The sequence below is a fragment of the Numida meleagris genome, chromosome 3 (assembly GCF_002078875.1).
Source record: "Numida meleagris isolate 19003 breed g44 Domestic line chromosome 3, NumMel1.0, whole genome shotgun sequence".
Taxonomy (NCBI): Eukaryota; Metazoa; Chordata; class Aves; order Galliformes; family Numididae; genus Numida; species Numida meleagris.
The window spans coordinates 38,214,907-38,234,548 of record NC_034411.1 but is presented as its reverse complement, the minus strand read 5'-3'; the positions used below and the strand labels follow the sequence as shown (position 1 = coordinate 38,234,548).

Below are 19,642 nucleotides of genomic sequence, written 5' to 3'. Positions count from 1 at the left end.
TCTCTTTTGGACCGTGGTTGAGAGAGTCCCTTGGGAGGTAGTTCTGGAGGGCATGGGAGCCCAGGAAGGCTGGGAATACTTTAAAGAAGTTATTTTAAAGGTGCAGAAGCTGACCATCCCCAAGTCACAGAAAATGAGATGACAGGGTAGGAGACCAGTCTGGCTGAACAGAGACCTTTGGCTGAAACTCAGGAACAAAAGGAAAGTTTATGGTCTTTGGAAGAGGGGGCGAGCAACTTAGGAGGATTACAAATACGTAGTGAAACTGTGCAGTGAGAAAACTAGAAAGGCCAAAGCCCAGCTAGAACTGAACTTGGCCACTAAGGTGAAAGACAACAGTAAATATTTCTATAAATGCATCAACAGTAGAAGGAGGGCTAGGGAGAATCTCCATCCCTTCTTGGACGCAGGGGGCAACGCAGTGACCAAGGATCAGGACAAGGCTGAGGTACTTAATGCCTTCTTTGCCTCAGTCTTTAATAGTAAGACTAGTTGCTCCCTGGGCACACAGTCTCGTGTGCTGGTAGATGGGGATGGGGAACAGAATAGGCCCTACATAATCCATGATGAGATGGTTTTGGACCTGCTCTGAAAGCTGCACACTCACAAGTCCATGGGGCCAGATGGATTGCACCCTAGAGTGCTGAGGGAGTTGGCGGATGTGGTTGCCATACCACTCTCCATCATCTTTTGACAGTCCTGGCTAACCAGGGATGTCCTGGTGGACTGGAAACTGGCAAACGTGATGCCCATCTTCAAGAAGGGCCGGAAAGATGATCCTGGTAGCTACGGACCTATCAGTCTCACCTCGGTGCCAGGGAAGGTTATGGAACAGATAATCTCAGGAGTTATCATGGATTAACTAAAGGTCAACCAGGGGTTCAGGCGCAGTCAGCATGGGTTCATGAATGGTAGATCCTGTTTGACAAACCTGATTTTTTGTTCTGTGACATGACCACCTGCTTAGTGGATGAAGGTAAGGCTGTCAGTGTGGTCTACCTGGTCTACTTGGACTTCAGTAAGGCCTTTGACTGTCCCCCACAGCATCTTCATGGAGAAGCTGGCTCCCCATGGTTTGGATGGGCATACACTCTGCTGGGTGAACACTGGCTGGATGGCCAGGCCCAGAGAGTTGTGGTCAATGGAGTTAAATCCAGTTGGCGGCCAGTCACAAGCGGTGTCCCCCAGGGCTTGGTACTGGGGCCGCTCCTATTCACCATCTTTATCAATGATCTTGAGGGGATTGAGTGCACCCTCAGTAAGTTTGCAGATGACACCAAGGTGCTAGGAAGTGTTGATCTGCCGGAGGTTAGAAAGGCTTTACAGAGGGACCTAGATAGACTGGATTGATGGGCCAAGGTAAACCGTATGAGTTTCAGTAGGGCTGAGTGTGGGGTCCTGCATTTTGGTCACAGCAACCCCAGGCAACCCTACAGGCTTGGGGAGGAGTGGCTGGAAAGCTGCCTGACGGAAAGGGACCTTGGTGTGCTGATGGACAGTCAGCTGAATATGAGCCAGCAGTGTGCCCAGGTGGCCAAGAAGGCCAATGGCATCCTGGCTTGTATCAGGAACGGTGTGGTGAGCAGGACTAGGGAAGTAATCCTGCCCCTGTACTTGGCACTGGTGAGGCCCCACCTCAAGTACTGTGCTTGGTTTGGGGCACCTCAATACAGAATGGACCTGCTCCAGCTCCTCCATGTCCTAAGAAGGGCAACAAGGCTGGTGAAGGGCTTGGAGAATATGCCCTACGAAGAGAGACTAAAGGAACCGGGGCTATTTAGTCTGGGGAAGAGGAGGCTGAGGGGAGACCTTATTGCTCTCTTCTAGTACCTGAAAGGTGATTGCAGTAAAAGCAGGGTTGGTCTGTTCTCACTGGTGACAGGACAAGGGGAAATGGCCTCAAGCTGCGCCAGCGGAGGTTTAGGTTGGATATGAGGAAAAACTTCTTTACAGAAAGGGTTGTTAAGCACTGGAACAGGCTCCTCAGGGAGGTGGTTCAGTCACCATCCCTGAATGTGTTTAAAAACTGTTTGGATGTGGTGCTCGGGGACATGATTTAGCAGTGGGTTGTTAAGAGTTAGGGTAGTATGGTTAGGTTGCAATTGGACTTGATGATCTTGAAGGTCTTTCCCAACCTGAGCAATTCTATGGTTCTATGGTTCTGTACTTTATATAAGTACAATTATTTGCATGCAGTTATATACATAGAAAGCTAGTATTTTAATTAAAACTAATCTGAAATATTCTGCTTTCGTCTGTTTTGTTGTTGTTGTTGTTGCTGTTATTGTTTATCAATGTGGCAGGCCTGATAATGTCCTGCAGACCCTGAAGCTGTTAGACCTTTCAAACAACCAGCTACTGGATGGAAGTCAGCTGCATCTGATAGGACATCTCCCCAGGTAGCTGCTAAACAAATTTACTGAAAGTTATTTGTCTTGTCCTGGATATTCATTCTTCTCCGTAGTCTTTGTGGACTGAAATATTTTTTATGTTGCGTGGAAGGTGAATGGATGGAATCTTAAAACAGAAGCATTTTGCCCTCTTGAGGAGAGTAACTGAATTACTTAATTGAGCTACTCTAATACAGTCTTGGTTTGTTGTAAGCAAGACATTCTTAAGTTGTGTGTTAATAAGTTATTAAATACTTACAAAACTGAAATTATTTATCACATTACTACGTTTTTAAAATGCTAATATCTACAGCATTTTATCTGTGATGACAGGACTGTAGAGAGTGGTTGTGGAAAAGCAAGAGATTTGGATGTGGCTTCTTAGAGGCATCACCGAGGTTTATTAGTAACTGTAAAACCACCACAGTAGTTGGAGTGTGCAGAATGCTGTTAGACACTTTGGTGGAAGGTGTGACATTAAAGACCATTGGTGATGGGCAGTTTCCAGGAGCAGGCTATCCCACACTGTCCATCTATTTGTCCTTTGTAAAATAAAATAAAAAAAAGAAAAAGAAAAACACAGTGAGACTCGAGGGAGGCAAAGCTTGAAATTCTTGCACTTATTCCCTAAACACTCTGCTGAGGCCTGGGTACTGCCTACTGCTGTTTACTTGTCGCTGAAGGTTCACGATGGCAGAAGTTTACTGTATCTTTGTTTAAAAAAAAAAAAAAAGACACAACAAAACTTGAGGTGGGCTTTTTTGGGAGGTTGGTTTGTTTTTAATGAAAAATGTTCTGTACCAGTTACAGTAATCATTATATCTATTACATTTCAGATTGGAACAGTTAATACTTACAAACAATGGAATATCTTCTGTGCACTTTCCCGATGCTGAGTTTGGTATGTAAAAGAAGCGATTTATTTTAGTCTTACAATTCTGTTCGCTTAATTCTGTTCACTAAAATAATTAAAATTATTGTTTGGACTTACTCTTTTTCCTAGGATGCAAGACTAAAATGTTTCCTTCCTTAAAACACCTTGCAATAAATGACAATAAGATGTCACAGGTAGGTTTGCTTGTGAGAGCTTCACATTTTGTAAATGCGTGCGTCTTTGTTTGAGAGTAACTCGCAATTTGCTATTTTAAGATTTGTTTGATTGCTTGTGTAAGAGCTTCAGGCAACTATTGAGTTCTTTGGTCAAGAAGAAGATCCCTAGCATCGCAGTTGAAGAGTTTTATGGTGGTGACTCCTATCCCTCTGCTACCTCATAACTCCTCACGTGGAATTCTATCAGTCTAAAATGCTGAGCAGTTCCCAGTTTGTTTAGTTTTTTTTAATTAAATGTAATCCGATTATTTTCTTCATCGAACGAACAGGATGGACGTAGTTGGTTCTGCTGACCAGAAGGATTGTTTCATTCATGGTTACTGTACTGGAAAAGTCAATGTCACTGCTTATTGTTCTGCAATGAAGTACGCTTTGTTTCCTCAAAAGACTCCTCCCCTCCATTTCAGTGGTCGTCGATCAATGAGCTTGATAAACTGCCAAGTTTGCAGATACTGGAGTGTCGCAATAACCCTTTGATGGACACAGAGAAGAATCCAGAGACCCTGAGACAGCTAATTATTGCCAAGATAGGTCAGCTGGAGGTTTTGAACAAGTCTGAGGTATGCAATGCATCAAGAAATTGCACAAGTCGGCAGAAGAACAGATTATAAATCGTTGCTTGATTAATTTTTGTTCATCTTCTATTAAGATTGTTTGTTCAGATGCAGGAACAGTAAGGTACTGACTATTCCATCGCTTTGTAAATGGGGCACTAAGTAGGACCACAAAGTACAGCCCTGTTTTTGAACACTGGTGCTAGTTCAATGGGCACTAGGACATGGGAAAATAAAAAATACCACCAGCATTTCTCCATCAGTTCCTATTGAAATTGTAAGACCATTAAAAAAAGCATACACTTGCCAGAAAGAAAAGAAAAAGCAGCATAGTTACCCTAGTTCAGTTGTCTCCTGTAACAGGAGGCTAGAACTATCTGAACGGAATCCAACTTTCATAAAGGAGGACAGAAACAGCATGTGTTCTGCATCTACAAACAATAATTAAATATTCATGTGTGGATCAGTCAGTACATGGAGGCAAAGCTGCTAAGATTCCGAATAGCTTAAGGTACCATAAATGTATGGATTACTTAGTACTTAGAGATCGGGTTTGTAAGATTATTGGTAGCATTAAAATGTGCTAAGCGCATCAGTAACAGCAGGAGTCAGCGTCATGAATTAGATTTTCTTTTCTGGAAAGTCATATAATTTCATTGCGCTCCATTCTTGTGTCAGTACAGATTCTTCCTGATGAAAGAAGAGGAGCAGAGCTTGACTATCGCAAAATATTTGGGAAGGACTGGCTAGCAGCTGGAGGGCACTGGGATCCAGCGAGGAACAAACCGAGTGAAGAGTTTCTTGCTGCCCATCCCAGATACTCATCTCTTTGCCTTAGTAAGTACAAGTACAAGTCTGTGGTCGCTTTTCCTTGGGGTGCTGTTGAATTTTAGTCTCAAAAGCATTCATGTCTACGTGCGCTTTCCTTCACACAGAATATGGTGCACCTGAAGAAGGAGAACTGAAGGGGCAACAGCCTTTGACTCTGAAAAATCAGCTTTTGAGTAAGAGGCCAGAAATGGTCAAAGCCTTTCCGTCTGCACTGGAAATGTTTTTATGCGTTTGGTGTTTCCTGGGTGTACATGGAGGACACGGGGCTCAAAAGCCTTTGAGAGGCCCTGGGGTTGCAGCTTGTAATTCTGCTTCACAGAACTAGGCGTGTCAATGAGTTTGTCTGGATGCTTGCTTGTCTGTACTCCACCTCCTTTTCCTCTGCAATCCAACCTGAATGATTTTCTTAATTAAGACTTAGTGAGGAAGAGAGGTATTCGATATTCTCTTCTGACAGCATGAATGATTTTTCCACAGAGGAGATTTGAGATTTTAACCTTAATCACTTAGCTCTTTCCTGAATTTTTTTTTTAATTTATAACTTCCTAACTTTAAGTTGATCAAGGAAAAATGTGGCTAATTTGGTATTTGGGGCTGTTTACATACTTAAACTAGGTTACAGCCCAGATGTAGAAATTCTCTTAGCTTTGTTTCCTATTTCATAGTTTAACCTTTTTTTTCTTTTAAACAGTATTTTAAAGCATTATATTTTAATGTTTAGGTAGAAGACTAACTAGAATAAGGAATGTAGTTGACCAAACATAGTAGGCTCCCCCCTTTTTTTAATAGGGTCTTAATTTCTAAATTAAAAAAAAGGCTAATAACTTCCTCAAAACATGCTTGTATTATGCTTTTAGATATGCCTTAAAGCAGGTTTTTGAACCTGAGTAGGCAGTTTTATACTTTACTGCAGTTTTTTTTTTAAATAAAAATTAGCTAGAAGTAAGCATTTTTAGGTAAATATTCCTACTTTACTAAGGGCAGAAATGATTGGTTACTTTTATTAAATGTAATTTTTTAGAGAATGACTAAAAGTGCTATCATAACTAACTGGTCAGACACAGCTACGTTGTAATTTTTGGAGATGATGAGGCTGGGGGGTCGAGACTATTTTTGTAAAAGTAGACTATAAAAAGCTTCTGTGTCCTGCCAGAACAGGGCCTGATGTTCATTCACTAATGCCTCCCTTTTCTTCCTTAAGCTTTGACAATTAAATGTCCTGACAACCCTGAACAGACGCCTGTAGAGAAAAAGCTACCAGGTAAGTCTCGCCTCTTGTTTTAGCAATTGATTTGTAGCTCCTTTGCAAATGACTGTAATATAGAATGTCAGCTGCCTCTAGCTTTGTCAGTTCCTGAAGATTGTCCCCTTATGATTTTGTCATTTAAAGGAATGACAAATGTAGAACTCCGTTAAAAAAGTCATTTTTCTGATCCTCACCCACTCACTTTCAGTCCAGCTTGAAAATTGCAAGTTGATGCTTGTTATTACCATGGCTGCCACTGCTTTCATGAGGCAATCAGAGGCCAATCACTGCGTATAAAAGCTGATGCACATACTAACCCAGTAGCAAGAACCAAGTTGTAAGAGCCAAATATCCAGACTGCAATTCCAGATTACATTAGAAGACTGATGTTGACTTGGATCAATTTTATGTTCTGTGAAGTTGTAGCACCTGTCATGACAACTGAAATGAGCGGACTTGGTTCTAAATCAAACTGAAGTTTTGGAAAGATGTGTCGGAACGGAGTCTGAAAGAAAACAATGTAATCAAGCTTTATTCTAAAATAAAAATCACATTTATTATCACAAGTTGCATAAAATCAGATAGATAGATACAGCTTTTACAAAAATGTTTGATAGAAAAATATTTGTTTTAAGTACAATGTGTGGTATTACAGGAGTAACTCACTATTGCTGTGCCTTTAGATAAAGCTTCAAAAGAAGTAAAAGTTGAACTTGTTTTTTATATTGAGTAGATCTATTGCAAACAGGTATCACCTCTGGAGCAAACTACATTTACTCATTCAAGATCCATTACAAAAAAAAATCCCTTCGTGTAACTGACTTCATAATAGGAACCGCTGTACAGCTCTGCTGGCAATGTGCTGGGGGCTGGTTAATGTAGCAACATTTACGTGGAGGAATGGCACTAGGTCCACCGTGATATTGGGGCTGGGAAAGCCCATTCAAGGTATGAAAACTTCGAGGAACAGGCGCCAGCTGCCAGCGCTCAGAACCCGACTGGTACGTGTCCCAAAGGTCACTTAGTTTAGCACAGAGTAAGTTCAAACTCAAAGGTAAATTATGAAGCCGTAACACTTCAGTTTGGTACACGGGATCCAAACACTTAAAACCTGGTAGTGTATTCTGTCTGATCCACCAGAGATTAAACCGTTTTCAACTTGATGTTAGCAGTTATCATTTCAGGTACAAAATACGTTATTGCAGTGTTAGAACTGAAGCAGCAGTACAGCCTTCCACTGTTGCTATGAGCAAGTATAGGTGAAAAAAAAACAAAAACAGTACAGCTCTGTGGTAGCAGCATTTTTCTAATAACTTTTTCCCCCCCATCTCCCTTTTTCAGAGTCCATGACTATTCAAAGGGTCAAAGGATTGCTCTATCGCCTACTTAGAATTCCTGGTTCAGAACTGAAACTGTCCTACGAAAGTTCTAAAGTGAGTTAAAATTAGGTAATTTAGCAATAAGATGCTTCATGCTGATAAAGGTCAATAGCATGTTCTAAAGTACCGCCTAATGACGTTGATTTCACACGAGGAGGGTGCTCCTCCTGCTGTAATTTAGGACCTGATTCAACCCCTGTAATATGACAGATGGTCCTTGACTGCAACTGCCTGATCTAAGTTTGGTTTGCATATACTGAAATTCGTTCAAGTCTGATCAGACTTCTTTCTTCCTTTCTTATTCTAGCTGAAAGGAAAAGAAGTTGAACTTGACAACGACTTAAAGCCTTTGCAGTTTTACTCAATAGAAAATGGAGACTCTGTGTTAGTACGGTGGTAACAAGAGACACCCTTGACAGACTGAAGGAAAAGCCAACACTAGAACTGCAAAAGCATCATGGACTGCCTGCAGACAGCATGTACAGCCTGTGCCTGAACACGTCTGGGAGAACGTGTTACCAGAGGGCTCTGTGGTAATACTGCCGGCTCCTCAGCTTAGTAGTGGTCTCCTTGAAAGCCTTTACTTTTGATTGAAGTGTCTTATGTAAGAGATACCAAGTAGTGCTTAAATTCTTCAGTTAAATAAATCTCCAGGTAACCCTTTTGCCATTATTTTGTACTACCTTCCTCGTGCAGCAGTGAGAATTTCTTTTTCCTGAACTAGCATCTGGATCTAGTTGTGATGTCTTTGCTTATAATAGCTCTAGGACAAAATTAGTGCTGCGCTGAAAGAGACTACTTGCTCTCTGTTTTCACTTACTTCTAAAGAACTTAAAGTAAACAAAAGTAAATCAGCAGAAATTGGAGAAGTATCTACACAGCCTTAGAATATTTAAGGTCGAAATCTGACAAACCATAGTTCTACTTACAGCATTAATAGACCACAGTATATAAATAAGTTCTCAGCATACTGCAGGGCATTGCTATTTATTTCACTGTCTTTAGCGTGCTATTCCTCAGTAGTATTTTACTTCCACTCGTGTATCCCCAGATTCATAAGTAGCACACTGAGCTATCAGAAATCCCTCCTAATCAGGCTAGGTTTGCAGTACTTCACAATTTGGTATAAGCAAACTTTGATTTTTTTTTTTATTATTTTTTTTAAATCTAAAATGACAATGGTATAAGCAAACTGAACAAGATGAATCCCAAACCCTAGCTGTCTCAGCGCCTCCAGCAGCACGGAACCTGCTGCAGCAAGACTGACCAGCTGCCCTGGTACTCAGCACAGCTCCCACTGGGATCCTGGTACGGCTCTATACAGAGTTAAATCAGTAGTACTTTAATTTACAAAAGACAGGCTAGTTGGCATTCGTATGTGCATTTATTAATTACAAGTAGGTCTTTGACTTTATATAAAAAGGAAATTTTTATCTTGAACATTTTGGTTTTTGTCAGATCAACATCTATACTATAGAAACTGAATAGTATCAGTCCACTTGTAATTATCAAAAGGGATGTGCAAATATTGTTACACGTCAGTTGAAACCCAACATTAGACGATACCTTTATGTTCCATATTCTTCCAAGAATGAACCCCAGTGTACAGTTTCCCATCATCATTATATGCTACGATGTCCTCCCCTGTAAAAGTCCATCATCTTTCCTCACATCTGCAGGGATCTCCACACAGTTCCTTTACTCTCCACAGCTCTCTCAGTTCCTGTGGGGAATACTGAGGGGAAGACAGCATGCCACTCTCACATGTCTTCTCACACAGCCAGAGACTATCCTGTTAGAGAGACAGCCATTTCAGTAGTTGTTCTTAGAATTTATTTCCAAGAATCCAGCTTTCCTTGTTTGTGTGCCCAGTGTATTGCTAAGAAGTTTCAGCAGTTGGAGGTGTGCATCCCTTCCTGAACTGCTAGAGCTGGTTGGAGTACTTGAAGGGGGAGTGCTGAGGGGTTGGCTGTTTTTGTTTAATTGATTTTAACAAGTGCTTTCTGGATTTTAACCCAGTGGCAGGTTCAAGTTTTGTAAAAGGAAAAAAAATGTTTCTCCCGTTGTATTTATGATACTTGTAACAACAGTCATAATCTCTTTCCATAAGATCAGAGAATTTCTGCAGACTTACTTGGTATCGCTTGGGTCCTATAGCTGCCATCCAGATGCCCATACTCACATCTTCACCCTGAGACAAAACATGAAAAAAGTGTTAGTACATGAAAAGCATAAAGCACATACCTGCATAAAAAAGGGTAGCTACAAAAAGCTGGGTCTGAGTAGTTCACAGGTGTTCAAATAATCCTCCTGCTTTCCTGTGAAAAAGCAGTGAACTGTTTCCACAAGGAGAAGAGTACAAAAATCAAGATTACTGCACCAGAGCTTCTCAGTCCAAAACAGCTGTGATGTGAGCTAGAACAGACACTAAATACAGCGACCCAAAGCATTACAAAAAACCAAAGCGTCAACTGGGAGAACCCAGTACATACTTGAGCAGTGTTCTTTCCAAGTCAGCAACGCTGCATGCTGCTCCCCAAACCAGTTTAAGATAGAACGGAATCAAAGCTCGAATACCTGGTAAGTCTTTAATCTTTCAGAGTTGCTTGCCAGCCACTGAACAATATCTTTGGAGATAACGTAGCCAGACCCACACGCAAAGGCTGGATAGGCAGGACTCGGGTACTCCAGCTCTTGCCATTTCCCAGTTCGATCAACTGCCCAGTTAAGTCTGAAACTGAAAACCACATTAGACCTGTGAGATGTTGATACAAAGCTCTCTGTGAAACTTAGGAACGCAGCTGCCCTCTGAACTAACACTAAAAAAGAGCAATACTAAGAGGAAGAAGTAGAAGGTGGTCCTAAATACAGTTCAGAGAGATAACCTCATTCTCTAGAGCACAATATCTAATCCAGCACAGCAGTTGAAAGTGAAATCTCTGTCTGATTTTCATCTTGGGTAGTAACCGGAAGTTCTCTGAACAGAAATGAACGTAACACCGACAGTCAGGTCTCTCGCATGGCTGCAGCACTGCTGTGTTTGGATCCAGGCAAGTACAAGCGTCCGTAAGTGTGTTCTCTAACGAACAGCCGCATCTGTGTCCATCCCCACCTGGTTACCAGTACCACACAGAGTCACTGCCTCCAACAGGCACGCAGTTACAGCAATGATGTTACACATCCTGTCTTCCTGATCAAACTAGTAGATGCTTTAAAATAAAAAAAATAAAAATAAAAAAGCAGAACACACTACAGGATTTCATATACTGTCTGTCAGAAATAGCCATGCTAGACCAAGGTAATTTAGTCATGATTACAGTAAAAAAAAATCTTTTAGAAAGGAATGCTAAACATGGCTTTATTTTCTCAACGCTGATTTACTGTTGAAGCTTTCACGGAGTCACCACCTTCTCTGTGCTCTTTTCCAAATGAAACTTAACAAAGCAACTGTTCAAAGGCTGCTATCCCTCTACTACAAACATGTTTTGGCAGTTGCCTTCCCTAGGGGACATTTTATTTACTACCAGACACCTGCAGCAAGCCAGAAGCGCTGCCTGCCCACTCTCCCTGCACTAACTCCCGTACCCAGCCAAGTGCAGCACAGTTTCGAGATGCTGTTGCACCACGCCATGCTGCTGACCCCACGTGACTGCTGTGCCAGGCAGTGAGGAATGCCCTCCTGTCCATGTTCAGGAAAAGACTGGTATCGCACTTGCCTTGCAAGTCTCTCATGCACTCACAGCTAACTGGCATAACTGTGTCAATGCAGCAGGTTCCCTCTGCTTTTTGCAAGCAAGTTCAAGAATGGCTGAATTTAGTCATAAGAATAAGCTTAAACCTTGTGTGAGCTACTAAGAGCTGTCACATCAGACACCAGTTCTGTAACAGTGAGGAATTACAGCTGCGTGGCAGATCTGTTATCAGAGTCCACATTCACAGCTGAAGCTCATATGCAAAGCACCCAGCAGACAAAAGACAGCTGACACCACAATCCACTTCACACCACAGAGAATCATAGACTCCTCAAGGCTGGAAAAGACCTTGAAGATCATCCAAACCAACCATCCACCTACCACCACTATTTCCCACTAAACCATGTCCCTAAGTACCAACCCGCGAACATCTCCAGGGACGGTGACTCCACCACCTCCCTGGGTGGAGTCCCATTCCAGCACCAGACCACTCTTTCAGAGAAGAAATTTTTCCTCACGTCCAACTTGAATCTCCCCCGGTGCAACTTGAGGCCATCACCTCATCTTCCACTGAGACACAGCAGGAGAGGTGTAGCCCTCCTGTACCCCTACGAACTGAGGGGTAAAGGCCTTGCTGATCATTTTGTACTTCCTATATTGATTTTAGCTTTCTTCATCTCACGCATGTCTTACCAGGAGACTGTGACTATTAGATAATTTGCACTCGAAGACATTACCCATATAGAAAAGATTTTGTCCAAATCTTCTCTCCCATCACATGACTTTTCTCTTCCTTTTAAGTAATCTGTTAAAGACTATTTAAAAAACAAACAAAAACAACTCACTTTCCCCACCAAATGTTAGGTCTGTCCAATTTTTTCTGCATTATCCTGTTAAAAACAGCCTCCAAATCAATGTAACAGTCATCATCTGTCTTCAGCAACAAATCAAAACTTGTTGTTTCGACTGTCCTGTAAAAGAAGAGTGATGAGACGCTGAGCTGTAGCCCACAGTTATGCAACAAAACACTTCACAAGGGCTTTCTGGGAAGCAGAGGAGGAAGGAAAAGTAAAGACATTCCCTCCCTCAACTAACTTCTAAATGGTTTCCCTGTAGCCTAAGGCTTACTAATTGACCTATCAAAAGGAGATGGAGCCGCACCCTATAATGATCTTATCCCATGGATCTGCAGAAAAGAATCTTGCAGTTCTGTTCTCCAGTGCAGATGGAGGGTTTACAAGTAAATCTGCCTTAAGCAGTATTGGCCTCAGAAGGATATGACTCCCTGGTGATGATGGCCACACAGCTGTTAAAAGCCGGTGGCTCACATTAGGGGGCTGTTCTTCAGGATGAGATGGTCAGTTCAAGAGCAGTACAACTGTAGGAAGTTACATGGAATACCTGTGGAAACGACCTGGTACTCAGGCTTCCTCAGTAAAGCACGCTTATAATATGAAAAAAGCAATTTTAAACTGTCTGCAATATCCGTCACCTGTAAAATAACCAAAGCTTGAGATTCTAAGGATTACTCCTTGGTTTAATCAAACTTTGTTTCAGAGGGTAATTTCAGGCAGGAGGGCATTTTCCTAAGTTTTATATTACTAAATCCTGAAGATTTTGCTAACCTGTAAGAAATGATCACTGAGATCTCTGTCTTGACATTTGAACTCCCTTTTTAGAACTGAAAGTGTGTTTCAGTTTTCAATTACATTCTTAACCGTGACATTTGTTAAATAAATGTAGAAACTTGCAGGCAACTAAAACTGTCAGCTATATTTCTTGCTCCATTCAAGATCAATAATTGAAACGGTTGTCTCAGAATAACATATCTATTATGAATATGCTTCCTCTCACCCTTTCTTCCCCACACTACACAAGCCCCCTGTCCTTCCCCTCCATTCAGCATGGCTGAGACCCCAACTGAAGGGCACCGTCCAGTTCCGGGCCAACCAGTAAGGAGACACAGATATACTGGATGGAGAGAGTCTGGTGCAGGGCCACTCAGAGGATTTGGGACTGGACCATCTTTCTTATGAGGAAAGGCTAAGACAGCTGGGACTGTTCAGCCTGAAGAAAAGGAGCACAGGAGGGATCTCATCAGTGTCTACAGATACCTGAAGGGAGGGTGTAAAGTCAACAGAGCCAGGCTCATTTCAGTTGTATCCAACAACACACCAAGAGGCAATGGGCACAAACTGAAACTCTTATATTCACAAGCTGGCCAAAAATCATCCTTTAGAAGACTAAAACTTCATTTTCAGAAACAAAAGAAATTCAAAGACAACAATTTTGTCACCTGGACTCTTAGAGCAGAAAGGTCTGCTTTGCCAGGTCATGCTTATTTGAGGCACCGAATACTTTATTCATTAGATATACTGTGTGCCTCAAAATTATGAGAAAGAAACACAACTTAATGAAGGAAATCACGCAAGGCATGCATTTTGTGAAAGCTGTCATATGATGTAACACGCTGGATTATCTCACACCACAAACAGCAATATTCCTAAGAGGAAACGCTGTCTTTTCAACTTACCATCGGTAGAAGTTCAGCAGTTTAGATGGAACATTTCTGTAAGTGTCAATAACATCTACAAAAACAATATCATCATAGGTACTGCTTTCTTCCTTCAGTAAAGTATCTTCTTTTTCAAGACTTTTTACGTGACTCGTAAACCTTTCTGGGCGAGTATGGAGGCTTTTTAAAAGAGCATCACCTTCTGAAAGAAGCAGCAGCCATCATTAAACAAAGGTGCGTATCTACATAACATTTTACGTATTTCTCTTGGATCACACACAGCATATGGACAAAACAAACCTGAAAAGGTGTTTAATGAGATTACAAAAATCCTACAATTAATTTAAAAATGCGTACAAGGTTAGAAGTTGCATAACAAATACGAAAGCACTCTTTAGGAGGAAAAGGATTCAGCCTCTTGAAGTTGTTCAATATAATGAGCTGTTCACTGTTACTCTTACCAGCAGAGTAGAAAGGCTACAGTTATACAAACCTCAAAACAAACAAAATATCCTTTGCTAAAGATAATCAAATTAGCATTGTTTTGACATAGCGTAGTTGCCCCCTGCTAAACTTCACGTACCTGACTGGAGCTAAAAGCTGAAAAGATCTTGCAAAAATACCAAACTGCTTGCTAAGAAAAGAGTTTGTGATACTGAAGAACTTAACCAAAACCAGGAGGGGTGGGCCTTAGCACACCTCAGTTCATGTATCTACACAAAGGACAAGATGACAGAACTGCCCAGTTATATTGCCACATCTAGCTACAAAAGCATAGGAGTAACACTCTGAAAGTCATTGCCCGTGTTGGCTGTGGTGGACAGATAAGAATACATTACAGTGCTTTGTGGCCAAAATCTTAGACATTGGAAAGGGCCCTTATAGAGGCTCTGAACATTCTGCTGAAATAGGTGTGAAACAGCAACAATAGTAGCAAACAAGTAGGCTGCATTAGGTAACTGCTGTTTGTTAGTTATTGATAGTAAACAATAATTCTGAAAGTAGCAGGAGTGGAGCAAATGTGAACTTTATCAAGGAAGGATCTCCTGAGGACCACATTGCACACAGTGTTTTTAAACTTGGGTTTGGGTAACAGAAAACAAGGACACAGGAAACTGTCTACTGAAAAATGTTGTTTCTGTTAATAAAAAGACAATGAGATTAAATGAGTCCATTGGAGCAGCTGACAAAAGGGCAAACAAAGAAGCTACAGCAGGACATTGACGCTGGGCATTAAAAAGAAATAATTCTTTCATTAGAAACAATAAGCCGATCAAGTTCATAGAGCGAGCGTTAATTTTACCTCAGAAAAGTAATTTAAAGTTTCTGTTTTATCATAATATCAAATGCGATGCTGTCTGCAGACTTACCTTGAATAGTGTAGATGAAACCACCTGCTATCCCCTCCACACCTTCTGTGAGTTCATGTGGCAGTGACCCTTCCTCTGCCTGTTGAGGACACATTAATGGAAAGAAATAAATTTGTCAGTAATGCGAGATTAACTAATCTGTTTTCCACTGATTTTAGGGCATGAAATTTTCCAGAAACTAAGAATGAAATAAGCTGAAAACAATTCTGGTTTAGATGCCTGCATAATGAAAGACAAAGACTAGGACTTTTAACTGTAACGCTTTGTGGCATTTTTGAAAGTTTCACTTAAAACTAGTGCACCATGAATCCAAAACCACAGTGACACTGGGCACCTCAATTATACTTATTTCATCACCTATTGAAAGACAGTGGGTGAACTTTACTTCCTTCAAAACACAAGAACACGTCCCATGCTAGCATCATTTCTTGTATGCCCCAGTTATTTTCCTGGGTAAAGCAAACTTCTGCTCTGAGACATCAGGAGAAGCCTGACTGAATTGATGTTTTACAGAGAAATGCAGGAAAGCAAAAAGCTAAATTGTGAGAGTTCTAAGAGAAATGGAAACGTGGTGGAAGAGAAGATAAGCTGACTCACTGTAATGACTCTGAAAACTCCCCCTCCATCATTCACCATCACTTTGTGAAGGTTTCTTGAAACAAGGCCCTGAAGATCCTGGCTTTCCCATACAATGGTGCCTTCAAAACTCTGTTAAGAGAGCATAACATTGTTAGACAGGTATTCAAAGACTTTAAAAAATGAAAATCAAACAGTTTTATGTTGTTGTTTTTTTTTAAACTTCAAAATAGTCAACTTCACAAAATGGACAGCTTGAACACAACATAAATGTTTTACTTATACTTCAAAAAAGACTCAGAAAAATACATCTGTGAAACTCAGTAATACAACCATGCTTTTAGGACTAATCATGAATGTGCATTAGAAACATTAAATTTTAAGCAGAAATCTCTACTGCAAAAGCCTTTGGCTTTTTAACATCAGCAAGACGCATGTTAAAACAGATTTGGAAATAAGTGCTGCTTTTTAGTTATCTGCCATAACCAGAGATCAGAGCCTTGAGCGTGACATCAGCAAAACTCAAAGGAAAACAGTACCACCTTTATCCTGGCAAAGCTGTCACAAGCTACTGTAGTCACAGAACTCTAGCATGTCATCTTGGCAGGCAGGGAAAGGAGGAAAAACAAGTGAATTTCTTTAAAACTGAGTATTTTTAATTCCTAATTTGTGTCATTCCTTTAAAAAAAATATTGCATTTAAAAGCATTGTATTTAACTTGAAACTCATCCCTCTAACAGTCCAACTTTTACCTGTGTTATAGAAGACTTTCCCAAAGACCTCTATGAACACACATAAGGACAAATGGTGGTATGCCAAACAGCTAAGAGCGGTGGTAACAGTACATTTTCTATCTTTTTTTTTTTTTTTTTAAAACCATCTCACCTTAATCACAAGGTAGTGTACAGTAGTTGCAAGGGTATTACATTCCTGATTGCTAGATGATGAGTGCGTTCAGTTTTGTTTCTCCCCATTTCATAGGAAAAACACTGGCACCTAGTATGGGCCTCAAAACAGAAACAACTTGTCCCAACTATTAGTAGATGCATTTCTGTTTAATTGTACTAGCCTCCCAGCTTTATCCCATTTCAGCTTCCTTGTACATGTTTTCCAGGAGCCCTCCAGTTACTGCCTCACCACTGTGTCCAGCTTACAGCCCTGCTCGTTCCTTTGCTTTTATCCAGAAGTAGGTCTTAACATCTGCAGCAGTCTCGGAGGTTAATTACAGCTGCATATTTCAGAAGGTTCACATCTATTATTTATAATGCCAGCTTTATAATCTAATAACAGAGCTAGTCAGTGTTTACTCAAGCCTGATTTGCATGCTCAGTATCTTTCCCTCGCTTCTTCAATTACCTGCCAGTTATCAAAGCAAATGGGCCACTACCAAGACATTTCTAAGTATCAGGACCCATTAACATCCTGCACAGTGAAATCTATACACTGAATTTCTGTGTTTGCAGAGGCTGTCATCTACCATTCTAACTTATTTTCATTTTTAAGTAGAGACTGGGCTTTAATCCCACTTCTGCGCCTTGAATACAGACACAATCACTGTTAAGTTGTTTAGTAAGTCTCTGAGCTCTTTCACTGCTCAGCAATCAGAAATGTTACGACGTTAAAATTCTTACCATTCAGTATTACTGACTTCAAACATGTACCGGGAGTCTTAATCCATTATTACCAGTGAGCCCTAAATGCAAGATGTTCTAAAGCTGCAAACTATCATTACTTTCCAGGTTGAGAGACTTGTAAGCAAATTTTCTAATTACTTTAGCCTTCAGCTATTCTTACTCTAAGCTGTTTAATGGAAGCTGAGGCCCAAAAATGCTGAAAGCGAAGCATTAGTGGCACACCTGAGACTACATCATCTGTTTTTCCCCATTTAAATTCCAACCTTGTTGCCAGAACACAGCAGCAATTACAGTGAATACCGAACAGGTGTACTGACATCATGCAGCCCTGCCAAACTCCTTCCCTAATGTTAAGCAGCGCTGTCCTTTTTGTCTCTCCAGCTACTCCCCATTAGCGGTATGGAATACATATGGCACAACGTTCCGTTTTCATGCAAGCGGCCTTTGGCTTTTTGTCAACCTAAGTGCATTGCTAGGACTTGGCTGCAAGAACCCCATGTGTGAGTTTCAGTTATCAGCTGGTGGCTCTGCTCTTCTGCGCTTTCAGTCGCTGCAAAGCGGAATGATCAGTTCAGCCTCCGGCAATCTGCCTTGCCAGATGCTTCTTCTACGCTGTATTTCTCTCCCTTTCCCCCAGATGAGGAGAAAGAGCAGCACTTCAGTTGGAAGATGAATGAAGCTCTTCAGCAGTCTGTACAATCCATTAATTCTTGAAGGTGCAAGGGCAGAGAATAGATATTGTCTCAGAAACCATCTTGTGATAATTAAACTGTTCACTAAATTTACTGCTAAAGAAGGAGGTAGGAACACGTGGGCGTTCTATCTCTTCTGAATCATCTTTTATGCTTCGGCATCTTAAGTATCGCAGAAGACAACATGCTGTGCATAAACCGTATTAATCTACATTAGAAACATCATGTTATCCTGTAAGCATTCAGCGCACGACATCTATCAGATTAAGGATGCCCACACAAAGAAATAAATGAATACTAATATCCCCTTCCTAAATGAAATACTTCCCATCTGCCTTTCATGACAAATGCCGATATTTATACCCAAATTACAACTGCCTAGAATTTTGGTATCTCAGAACAAAGAATTAGAGGAGCAAGTCTTCCTTGTTATACTGGCAAATTACTGAGTAAGCAATATTTTTTTTTTTTAACGTTTAAAGCCTGATTAAGATGACAAACCAATTAATCAGCAGCAGTCCTCTCAAGAGGAGCAGGTTTCCAAACGCAGTCATTTGTACAGAGCCAGGGGAATAAATCAGGGATTACACTGGCCCAAATGTCTTCCCTCCCCTTCAGTTTTCTTTCTCATTGCATTCTTTCATAAAACATTTAATTTCTGCCACAAAAAAAACCAAACCAGACCTTATGTAAATAGCAGCAAAGGCCCAATCATATAGAAGAATATTTACATGAAGAAAAACAGCGTAAAATGGCAGTTGACATATTTAAAGTGGTACTGCCGCTCCATCAGGAAAAAACCCTCCCGTGTAGCTGGGAGGATCTACTGAACTGGAATCCTCATTCTGAGTCAACTTGTATTCACTGAACTTGCACGGTAACAATATCGGGATTTCCGAGACATTGGAAGCGGAAATATCTTCTCCAGCTGTTCCCATTTTCCTTTTTAACAACTAGTGATAATGAAGACGGTGAAAAAGAAATTCTGGACCCCAACTTGCATCCTTGAGGTTTCCACTTGCCCTTTTCTGCCTCGAGCATAGGCCAGTTCTATTAGTCAATCTCTCAGGCTGACTTAAAAGAACTGAAGGCACTTCTGATATCATGCATACCTCTGGCAAAATGAACTGCTCCACTGGCTTGTACCACAGTCTGTTCACTTGCACTCCACAGCTTGGTGGGCTAAAGCGCGCACTGAAAAGCGCTTCCTGCAAACAACAACAAAAAATGTAGTACCAGTGCTGTGAGATTAGGCAAATCCGGATCATCCCAGTTACAGTGGAAACAGACTTACAGACTGCATAAAACTTTGTGGAAACTGTCTTCCCAAGACAGCCTGTGAGACTCCACGATATTCAAGTGTTGGACTGGGAAGGGAGAAGCAAGCAACAACGGAACAAGAGTGTGAGCTCAACCAAAACCCAGCCACTGCAGCACATCACCTGGAAGACTCGGTGTCCCAGATAACAGGCTTTCTATCTCCTGTTTAAATAGCTGACTGCTATTTATTGCAACAGAGGATGCTGTCCCCTAAAACTTAATTAGGACTATATTAAATAGGCCACCAAACAGCTCTTAGGTCATAAAAAAGCGACATGAAGATGCTGCATCGCCAGATTTCCAATCTTTAGAAAAGTCTCCAAGCTTTCCTAT

The 19,642-nt window shown here is 41.1% G+C and overlaps 2 protein-coding genes across 3 annotated transcripts in view; one reads left to right on the top strand and one right to left on the bottom strand.

Moving 5' to 3' along the window:
• The window catches only part of TBCE (tubulin folding cofactor E), a 27,641-nt gene extending 19,466 nt beyond the window's left edge, over nucleotides 1-8,175 (top strand). For both annotated transcript variants that reach the window (XM_021391620.1, XM_021391621.1), the window contains 9 exons: nucleotides 2,304-2,399; nucleotides 3,227-3,291; nucleotides 3,394-3,458; nucleotides 3,908-4,060; nucleotides 4,738-4,891; nucleotides 4,990-5,058; nucleotides 6,087-6,146; nucleotides 7,473-7,564; nucleotides 7,818-8,175. In XM_021391620.1, coding sequence (XP_021247295.1) covers nucleotides 2,304-2,399; nucleotides 3,227-3,291; nucleotides 3,394-3,458; nucleotides 3,908-4,060; nucleotides 4,738-4,891; nucleotides 4,990-5,058; nucleotides 6,087-6,146; nucleotides 7,473-7,564; nucleotides 7,818-7,910 — 847 coding nt within the window. In that variant the 3' untranslated portion in view covers nucleotides 7,911-8,175. The remainder of the gene's footprint in view (nucleotides 1-2,303; nucleotides 2,400-3,226; nucleotides 3,292-3,393; nucleotides 3,459-3,907; nucleotides 4,061-4,737; nucleotides 4,892-4,989; nucleotides 5,059-6,086; nucleotides 6,147-7,472; nucleotides 7,565-7,817) is intronic.
• B3GALNT2 (beta-1,3-N-acetylgalactosaminyltransferase 2) overlaps nucleotides 6,662-19,642 on the bottom strand; it is a 25,122-nt gene continuing 12,141 nt past the window's right edge. The window contains exons 5-12 of the mRNA XM_021391622.1: nucleotides 19,102-19,197; nucleotides 15,685-15,795; nucleotides 15,088-15,166; nucleotides 13,736-13,919; nucleotides 12,048-12,173; nucleotides 10,088-10,247; nucleotides 9,645-9,701; nucleotides 6,662-9,302 (exon numbers count right to left, since the gene is read on the bottom strand). Coding sequence (XP_021247297.1) covers nucleotides 9,168-9,302; nucleotides 9,645-9,701; nucleotides 10,088-10,247; nucleotides 12,048-12,173; nucleotides 13,736-13,919; nucleotides 15,088-15,166; nucleotides 15,685-15,795; nucleotides 19,102-19,197 — 948 coding nt within the window. The 3' untranslated portion in view covers nucleotides 6,662-9,167. The remainder of the gene's footprint in view (nucleotides 9,303-9,644; nucleotides 9,702-10,087; nucleotides 10,248-12,047; nucleotides 12,174-13,735; nucleotides 13,920-15,087; nucleotides 15,167-15,684; nucleotides 15,796-19,101; nucleotides 19,198-19,642) is intronic.